Consider the following 10,290-nt stretch of genomic DNA (forward strand, 5'->3'; position numbering starts at 1 on the left):
CCCCCCCCATCAACGCCTGCCGCACCTGTTTGATACCTACCTCTTGTGAAACTGTAAATAATTGTAAATAATCCACTCCTGTTGACTTATTATAATGTTGTTACCTATTTTATTCTACCTGCTCTTTTTTAAGCTCTACTGGTTCAATGTATTTCTCTCACTTTGTTAATCTGTTCTATGTAAACCGATATGATGTGAAAACGAATACCGGTATAGAAAAAAACTCCAAATCAATAAATAAATAAATAAATAAAAATAAATATGTTATATTGACATTAGAGTTTTTGATTATTGAAAAGGAAAAAGGAGTTATTGGTATGAGTGATGCTAGCCTGTTCCTAAAGCCTTCTTTTTGCTGATGATGTTTTCATACTTCTCGCAATGCTAATTGCCTGCCAAAAGCGCTATGGCAGTTTCTCAGGCCTTAGATAAAGTCTAGAGAAATCAGAGGCCTTGGATGCATTGGGAATGTCTGTTGAATGGGAAAATTTTCTTTTGTGATAGGCAGGTGATTTCTGATTATATTAAATATCTAGAACTAGAGAGATTCACAAAATCTCTAAATTTTAGTATTCATGTAATGTTTTCCCCATGATGTCAGTCTTTAAGAACAAGTTGCAGAGCTGGATGGAGTTGCTGCAGGACAGAATTGCTCTGATAAAGATGGTTTTCTTCCAAAATTATTATACATGTTACAGATTATTGCGTTTGGCAGTCTGCAGGTTGCCCTGGTGAACTGTTGCACTCGTCTCCCCCAGCGGGCAAGACCTGCTCCTCTTCGATTCAGCGAAAGCCACCAGTCGGCCACACGGCAGGACACTACTCTTCAACGCAGCAGGACACCGCCAGCATGACACCGCCCGTAGTGCACGCTGTGCCTCTGCCTAGGCGTGCAAGCGTACCACTTCCTGATATTTAAAGGGACCACAGAGGGAAAGTCCTCGCGGCCCCTAGAGATGACATCAGTGGCATAGTCCTATATAAGGGCAGCTCCCCGGAAGCACCTCACCTCAGCAACACATCCAACTACTTTCTAATAGTGCATGTTGCTTCCCAACATTCCTGTCTTCATTCCAGCCTTGTCTTGTCTTCGTCCAGCTTGTCTTCAGTCCTCAACCAGCTGTCTTCGATTTGTCTTCTGTCTTCGTCCCCATCTGCTCTATCCACATTGATCGCTAGTTCTTATCCTCACCTGCCTGCTCTACCTATCCGCCCCTCTTCTCCTCCTCCCTTGGACAGATACCTGGTTTGACCTCAGCTTGGACCCCGAATACGAATGACCGCTGCCTGCCTCTGACCATTGCCTGAACCCTGGATATGGCTGCCTATGACCCAGTTTACTACGGACCTTCTCTCCGGCCATCTTAAATCCTGTTGGCCTCGGCATCCAAAATTTCAACTCGAGAGGAACGTGGGCTGATATAAGTGAATGTCCTGACCAGTCGCTGCTTTACTTGGGTTCACCTGCCGATGGTGGGAGCCTGCAGGGCTCCTTCCTGCAAGTAGACCAATCTTTTAAAGATATAAATGATATGTGTGTAAAGGTTTTGTAGAAAGGTAAAAAAAAAATTCAGGTTACCACTTTCTAAATTAATGATGCCCATGGATGAGGGAAGTGTGGATTTTTCAAATTTTAGAAACTATAATATGGCATGTTTATTAGGGATGTGAATCGTGTCCTCGATCGTCTTAACGATCGATTTCGGCTGGGAGGGGGAGGGAATCGTATTGTTGCCGTTTGGGGGGGTAAAATATCGTGAAAAATCGTTAAAAATCGTTAAAAATCGAAAAATCGAAAAACCGGCACATTAAAACCCCCTAAAACCCACCCCCGACCCTTTAAATTAAATCCCCCACCCTCCCGAACCCCATCCCTCGCCGGAACATCGTTAAAAATCGAAAAATCGAAAAACCGGCACACTAAAACCCCCTAAAACCCACCCCCGACCCTTTAAATTAAATCCCCCACCCTCCCGAACCCCCCCCCAAATAACTTAAATAACCTGCGGGTCCAGCGGCGGTCCGGAACGGGCTCCTGCTCCTCAATCTTGTCGTCTTCAGCCGGCGCCATTTTCCAAAATGGCGCCGAAAAATGGCGGCGGCCATAGACGAAAAAGATTGGACGGCAGGAGGGTCCTTCCGGACCCCCGCTGGACTTTTGGCAAGTCTCGTGGGGGTCAGGAGGCCCCTCACAAGCTGGCCAAAAGTTCCTGGAGGTCCAGCGGGGGTCAGGGAGCGATTTCCCGCCGCGAATCGTTTTCGTACGGAAAATGGCGCCGGCAGGAGATTGACTGCAGGAGGTCGTTCAGCGAGGCGCCGGAACCCTCGCTGAACGACCTCCTGCAGTCGATCTCCTGCCGGCGCCATTTTCCGTACGAAAACGATTCGCGGCGGGAAATCGCTCCCTGACCCCCGCTGGACCTCCAGGAACTTTTGGCCAGCTTGTGGGGGGCCTCCTGACCCCCACGAGACTTGCCAAAAGTCCAGCGGGGGTCCGGAAGGACCTCCTGCCGTCCAATCTTTTTCGTCTATGGCCGCCGCCATTTTTCGGCGCCATTTTGGAAAATGGCGCCGGCTGAAGACGACAAGATTCAGGAGCAGGAGCCCGTTCCGGACCGCTGCCGTTCCGGACCGCCGCTGGACCCGCAGGTTATTTAAGTTATTTGGGGGGGGGTTCGGGAGGGTGGGGGATTTAATTTAAAGGGTCGGGGGTGGGTTTTAGGGGGTTTTAGTGTGCCGGCTCACGATTCTAACGATTTATAACGATAAATCGTTAGAATCTGTATTGTATTGTGTTCCATAACGGTTTAAGACGATATTAAAATTATCGGACGATAATTTTAATCGTCCTAAAACGATTCACATCCCTAATGTTTATTAAGATCTCTATGAGACTGGTTGGTAGATGAAAGCAATTATTCCAATCCGGATATGGAGCTGTGATTTGCTGTTCTGTAAGTTTGAAATATCTTTTACACCAGACTACACATGAGCTACCGCAGTGCTTATTAAGTTCCGTGATTGTGAGGGCTGCCAAGTATGTATGGAAGTTTGTGAGAAGCTTCATGAATCTTTAGTATGAATTCTCATATTATTTCCCTTTCAGAGGTAATTTGTTATTCTTACCTGGGGACATATATCCAATCTTTCAGGTTTTAGAGGTTTCAGGACTTAAGATAATACATGACTTGATGATACCAACCTTAGGACATATACAATCATCTGATTATTGTTTATTAAAACTAGGCTTTCAGGAAAAAAAAAAAAAGATTTCTTCGCCTATCTTCAACAAAGAAACTACATTGCAAAACAAGCTATCTTTCTCTAAATATTATTTGCCAGCATTTCAGAGGCTGATACAGTTATATAAAGCTGGTAAAGGCACATTATCTAGTCTTTACAAAGGTTTACTTGATGGTAAAGATTTCAAGATATTGTCAGGTCCAGTAGAACTGGTAACTGTGGGAGCAGCAAGCTGGAACCTTCCAGAGAGAGCCATGCTGGCTGTGAATTGCTGGGGAGACAGTATTAGTCCTATATCCTCCAACTTTAGGGACTAGGACACACCCAGTGAAGTGCTCATTGGCCCAAGGGCAGACCCACACCTGATAGCACTTTCTTTTTAAACCCCTAGCCAGCAGAGACTTTGCTGGCACGAGTCCTTAATTCCCTGGCTAGATCTTAAGGATTGCTTTGAATTCAGTTGAGCTGCCTTGAATCTAAATCCTCGCTTGTCTGGTAAGGAAGTACCTTTGAATACTATCAGGCCGATACAATACCGTCGCGTAAAAAAAAGTGCGGCAGAGCCGGGCGCCCGCGAGTTTGATGCGCGCACATTTTTGTTCACAAGCTGCTCGATTCAGTATTCAGATTGGACGCAAATCCAAGTAGCGGCAAAGAAGCGTAAAAAGTGCGCCTATGAAGCGGTAGGCATTCGCAATCCATTTTACTGTATAGAGCAGTATACAACGCCTATACAGTATCCAGGGTGCGCTGGCGCCATACCGGTCATTTCAAATGTCATTCCAGCAGGTAAGTGGATGGTTCTTTTCTACAGACCCCGCATGGACACCGTGGCCGCTGCCCTGAGCATCCAGATGTCCTTGATCGGAGGCCATCCCCAACCTTCCACGTCCGGGCGCTTAAGAACGTGCAAGGACATCCGGGCATCTGTGAAGGTCGGGGCCTCCGAGCATGGACGCCCATGATCGGAGGCCCGGCTGCCTTCCAAACGTCCATGGCCACTGCCTTGAACGCCCGGCTGGACGTCCAAGGTCGTGGCTTCCGTTCATGGACGTTCCCGCTTCTTTCTGGGCATCCATGATCGGAGGTGAGGCCCTGCTGCCTTCCAACATCCATGGCTGCTGCCTTGAGTGCCTGGCCAGACGTCCAAGGTCGGGGCCTCTGAGCATGGACGTGCAAGAACGTTCGGGCGTATGTGAAGGTCGGGGCCTCTGAGCATGGACACCCAGAAACATAGACGGGAATGCTGCCTTCCAACGTCCATGGACGTTCCCGCCTCTTTCCGGGTGTCCATGATTGGAGGCCCCGCTGCCTTCCAACGTCCATGGCCACTGCCTTGGGTGCCCGGCCAGACGTCCAAGGTTGGGGTTTCCGTTCATGGATGTTCCTGCTCTTTCCCTGTTGGCCTCTCCAATCTGCCTTGTTGTTACGGGCGCGTCCACCACGCCGCCGACGGGCCGAGGGTTGGGGGCCCTCGGGTACCATTCTAGGCGCGGCCGCCTCTAGAGCAGATGGTGAGCCCTTGGGCCACGGCAAGACTTAGGGGGAGCCCAAGCCACAGCGTGGGAGGTGAGCCAGTGCAGGCATGATGAGCCAGGCGGGTACTGAAGGAGCGGAGTCTGACCCTCAGCCGGACCTGCACGCCCATGGCAACCAGCAATGCAATGTTGGTTGATGAACGGTCCTCCGACTGTTCCAAGCCCTTTCGGACCTGTCGCTGGACAGGGGACGAGGGCAGACCATTGTACACTGAAGACATCATAGACGAGGGCTGAAGCAGAGACATCATAGACGAGGGCTGAAGCAGAGACATTGTAGACAAGGGCTGAGGCAAGACATTGTAGACGAGGGCTGAAGCAAGACATCGTAGACAAGGGCTGAAGCGAGACATTGGCACTGTCCCTCAAGCAGGAAGATAAAATAGAAAAAATAGTGTGCTATCTGATTATGATTTCTAACTAAAAAGACAGATTTTAGTTTCATCCAGATTTTTCCACATTGTTTAGTTTAGTTTTTTATTTTAATTATTTGTATAAATCAAAGTAGTTTACTATAAAAATACATTACTAACAAATAAAAAAAAATCATAATAGACATACACAACACAACAAGATCAATCAATAAAAAGTCTAAAACATTACAAAACATGCATCGTGGGAAGATTTTCTCCTTTTTCACTAGTTTATTCTATGACTCTTTCATTAATATTGTACAATGAAAGTTACTTTTCAGATCTAAATATTGATCAAAATGTCACGCTTCTTTTCAGTATATTGTATTATTCATAGAATCATAATAAAAAAGTTTTGTTTTTTTCTAAAAAGCCAGACCTATTCATTCACTTGAAATGGTTCTCATTCTGCTGAGCTCGCATAAAGTTGAATTTTAAAAGCCTGACGCATGCCAGAATTAGGGGATGTACGAATATGTTGGGCCGGTGTATGCCAAGCGGATTTTAAAAGCCGCCAGAATACATGCCGCTGCATGCACAAATAAGGTTTCCAAAAGGGGTGAGGCATGTGTGTTGCCTGGGTGGGCATGGGCATTCCAGAATTATACTATTAAATTTGCACACTGATACTTATGTGCGCTGGCGCGTGCCGGGGTCCCCTGCCATGTAACTTTACTTCTGCTATGGATAATGTGTAAGTGATCAAACAAAAAAATCTAGGCAGATCAACAGGGTTTTAAAGGTCAGGGCTAACAGGGGAAAAGGAGGCTATTAAACTAGGGAGATTTGGAAATCCTAACCCTCAACTGGGCAAACTTGGAGAACGGCCAATGGCATCGGCATGCGTGGTTTTTAAAATTCCCCCCACTTATGCGAAAGAAGCAGCATTTGCCCATACAAGTGTGCAGCCACTTAAAATTGTGTGCATATGTGCGCTCACTCAGGCTATTTTATAACAGGCCTGCATGTATGCGCGTATGTTATAAAATGACCTCTTCCCTGGGTGCAGGCACATGAATGCATGAACATGTGGCCCGCGTGCTGGTTTGAAAGTTACCATCATAGAGTTATGCTACTAAACCTGGCAGATCCTCCTCCCCTATTAACATCACATGAATTTCCACTGCAGCTCTCTGGTTTACAAAAGGCTACGGAGGGAATGGGGGCAGAGAAGTGTGAAATTCACTGCAGTGTGTATGGGTGTGACACTTCACAAGCAGAGCATGATTAAAGCTTGCTGAGATTGTAAAACTGTATAATTCCTTATATAAATTTATAATGGAATCATGGATCAAATGGTGAGCAAGAAGTTAACTATTAAAACTATACAGAAGTATGAAAACAAAATAAAAAGCCAACAAACCATATCATTTTACAACAGCTGAAAATGTTCCCACTTGCTTTTTTTCACTCCAGGCTAGCCTCTGGTCCACAGATCCTCATCATATGGGCAACCATTACACACACACACACACACACAGCCATGCCAATGAGATGTGAGATGGTAGAAAACAGAGAAAGAACAAGGTCACTATGAAAAGTGAAAAAAGAAACTGATTTGTTTGTTTTTGTATTTCCAAAAATCTTTTCAATTAGATTCCCCAAGTCTGACTGAACAAAAATACATTTTAAGTATTTGGAACATTGCTTTAATGGAAGTATGAGTTATTGGAAGAATAAAACAATTTAGCCAATTTGCATTTTGTGTCAAGTCTTCCCAAAACATTGGTGGTCATGGTCGGTAGTTGCGTGGCTTCTCTGCACACACAGTAATAGTGGGAAAACAACTGCTGTCCCTTTTCTCCTTCTTGAAATTAATTTGTCAGATTCAGGGAGATCATGGACGAGAACAAATAACAAATGGATTTTGCAAGGGATGGAAAAACCCATGTGTTCTGACTGTTACTGAGTTAACTGCTTTATTAGCTATTCCATTTATCTGTTGAACTCTTTCAATCTCTCATCTGCCAGTCTACCTATACTTCTCTCTCAGATCCCGTTTCCTCCGTCCCCCTCCCTGAATAAATCATAGCCACCTAAAAAAAAAAAGCTGTTCTCCTATTGATATTTTAAATCTGAATGCTGTTCAACAATTTCAGATCCAAGCAAGACCTAAGTAAATGTGAGAGACGTTTCTCCACTTTAGATAGACTTTTAAAAAGATGATTGAATGATGACTATATGAAAGATGCATGAATGGATAGTCACCAAGACTGAAGCCTTGATGATTGGCACTACCACTCTCAAGTTTCAAACTCATGTTAATTCAATGCCTTTTTGTGCCTTTTACTATGAGTCCAGTATCTGCAGACATATTTTCTACCTAATCATTCAGTCTATTTGCTAGTACATTCCATTACATATCTGTCTTTACGTTGTGCGTGCTCAATGTGCTGGCCACATTCAATTGTTTATATTTGTGTGTCAATATCTATCTATCTATTTATATAGATATAGATATCTCATCTAAAACAGAGAGCAATTTATATAGCTATATAGATAAATAAGCAATGGCATTTAAGAGGGTTGTTTTTTTTAAGCTATATGGCATAATATATCTACTAGGACATAAAACATGCTGGATGGATACCTACATTTCTTTTGAGGAAGAAAATAGTTCTTTAAACAATTCCCCAGAGTTACAGAAGTGCCATACCTTTCTTTGAGTTTGCTTGCTTTAGCTTGAGTTTGCTGTTGCTTTGCTGGACGGTGATTTGGACAAGGCTGAGGATGCACAGGATCAGGCAGGCTCCTCTGAACGCCATGCTGCTTTTTGTAGTGAGAGGATGGCGGTGCCTCTGCCTCTTAAGTTAGGCTGTAATCAGTAACGTCTGCAGAAGAAATACTTCCAGATTCTCATCTACTGCAGCATTCCAAAAACATGAGAGAGAGAAATATTATTTTTGTTGTGCAGGATTAGGAATCGCAGGAAATCCAAGAAAACCCATATGAACTACTTGGCAATTTGTGCTTCAGTAGTAGAACGTATGGCCATAATTACACCAAGAACATTATCATTCTTTATAAGCACCTTCAGACTGTATTTTACAGGCTATGGATTACAGACTGTGTGTGCACTTGTGTACAAAGTTTTTCACTCAAGCATTTGTTTAATGAGCATTGTTGGTGATTAGATGTAACCCCTATCTGGTGTGCCAGCTCTTCTTCACTCTCTTATTTAATCTGTGTCTGCTCCTGTGAGGGGAAAAGGGCCTTGGGCTTTGTTTCTCTGTGGCTGAGACAAAAATACATTTTTTTTTTCTTGCTGATAAGGTACTGCTTGCAGAATGGCACTTGGTAGCAAGCTCTACCCAGGAAGGGCAATTTGTCTGCATGAGCCACTGGTATATAATCTCTTAGGAATAGGTAGATGAGAATCTGGAAGTATTTCTTCTGCAGATGTTACTGATTACAGCCTAACAAGTGCAGGAGAGACCGCCATCCTCTCACTACAAAAAGCAGCATGGCGTTCAGAGGAGCCTGCCTGATCCTGTGCTTCCTTAGCCTCACCAAAATCACCATCCAGCAAAGCATCAGCACCACCACTGATTTATCCTGCTGTCTAGATTGTAGGAGAAAAACTCCAAAAAAATACCATACCAAATTTCCAGCCTGGTCTTTTCCCAAGAAGGTGCATGTCTTGTAGGCTGTGCACGCTTCTTTTAAAATCTACCCCAATATTTTTTCTGTATACATTAAAAGAATTATGCAGGCATGTGACTGATTATGCATGTACACAATTAAATGTGCACGAAAACATCATTTAGTGTGCACTGAAATGACTGCACACTAAACGGGTTTTTATGCACATTAAAAAATTTAGCAGGCACAACAATGAAATGATAAGTGAAAAATAAAAAACAAGAAATGAAACAAAAGAATATTTCGGCTGCACATTCCTAGTGACAGCTAATTGTGGGTACTTTGGGAGCTCTTACTGCTGGATTTATTTTCATTGCTGGCCTAAAAGTTAACACAAAAAAGTATACAAATAATAAACAGTTTTTACAAATTTCCAGCCTGGTCTTTTCCCAAGAAGGTGCATTTAAACACAATTCCCTCTTCAGCCTTTTCCAGCTGCATGTCCTTTACTCGTATCTAATTCTTTGGGTAAGGTCCCTGTGGTCACTTACTACAATGCACATTGAAATCCAGCTCTAGATCACAGAATAGTATTGTCCAGCTCTATGCACTCCTGAGTATCTGTATATTTATGGTATGTGCCAGTTGGAGGAATATGAGGACCTCTAAAAGGATACTGAGTTGCATGTAGTCAAGCAAGAGAAGAAGGAGCACCTCCAGGAGTTGCCTGGTAAGTTTAATTAGCTTTTCTCATGACAGATTTTGTTTACGCATGTCAAAATCCTCTCAGTGCTTCCTTGACAACTGTTGCAGTACATTACCTGCAAATCTACACAGAAAGTCATTTTGTTGAAAGGGATCACCAGGAAATGGTATTTTTTTTGGAGTTTTTCTCCTACAAGCTAGACAGCAGGATAAGTCAGTGGTGGTGCTTATTAGAGACAGATCTGATCCTGAGTGCTGCATGAGCCCCCAGGTATCTTGCCTATTCATCTGACCTCTGTAATACTAAGAAATGAGATTTTGGTCGTCCATGGAACCTCTCATAGGGGTGGACGCCATCGGGGAAGCAATTACCTTCTCTTTTCTTTTCCTTCCCATGATCAGAAAAGCGGAAACAAGGGACATGCGCCACACACCAGCTGACTTTGAGGGCTCTTCTCCGGCGCGATGAATGACATCAGTGTGACACAGCTACAATCTCTCCACCTCCCAGGAACTTCTGAAGGCCATGAACAAGATTCTTCCTTCATTTTCTTAGTCCTAATGAGAACCTATTTTCCATATGGCTACATCTATTTCTTAGGAACAAAGAATATGACTGCAGATTATTTATTTATTTTTATTCATGTATTGACATTTGATATTCCACTTTAGACCATGAATGGGCCTCAAAGTGAATTACAAGTATAAAGTAAGGCCCATATAATCTATCCTATTTATTTCTTTTTGCAGTGCTATGGAAAACACTTGATCCCTGGCTTTTCCTTCAAAACTAACAATTCTCTGTATTT

At 43.8% G+C, this 10,290-nt stretch overlaps 1 protein-coding gene across 1 annotated transcript in view; it reads right to left on the minus strand.

The window, feature by feature from the left end:
• The window catches only part of CLEC3B (C-type lectin domain family 3 member B), a 46,036-nt gene extending 38,002 nt beyond the window's left edge, over positions 1-8,034 (minus strand). The window contains exon 1 of the mRNA XM_029592633.1: positions 7,851-8,034. Coding sequence (XP_029448493.1) covers positions 7,851-7,959 — 109 coding nt within the window. The 5' untranslated portion in view covers positions 7,960-8,034. The remainder of the gene's footprint in view (positions 1-7,850) is intronic.
• Between the last annotated feature and the right edge of the window lie 2,256 nt (positions 8,035-10,290).

The sequence above is a fragment of the Rhinatrema bivittatum genome, chromosome 2 (assembly GCF_901001135.1).
Source record: "Rhinatrema bivittatum chromosome 2, aRhiBiv1.1, whole genome shotgun sequence".
Classification (NCBI taxonomy): domain Eukaryota; kingdom Metazoa; phylum Chordata; class Amphibia; order Gymnophiona; family Rhinatrematidae; genus Rhinatrema; species Rhinatrema bivittatum.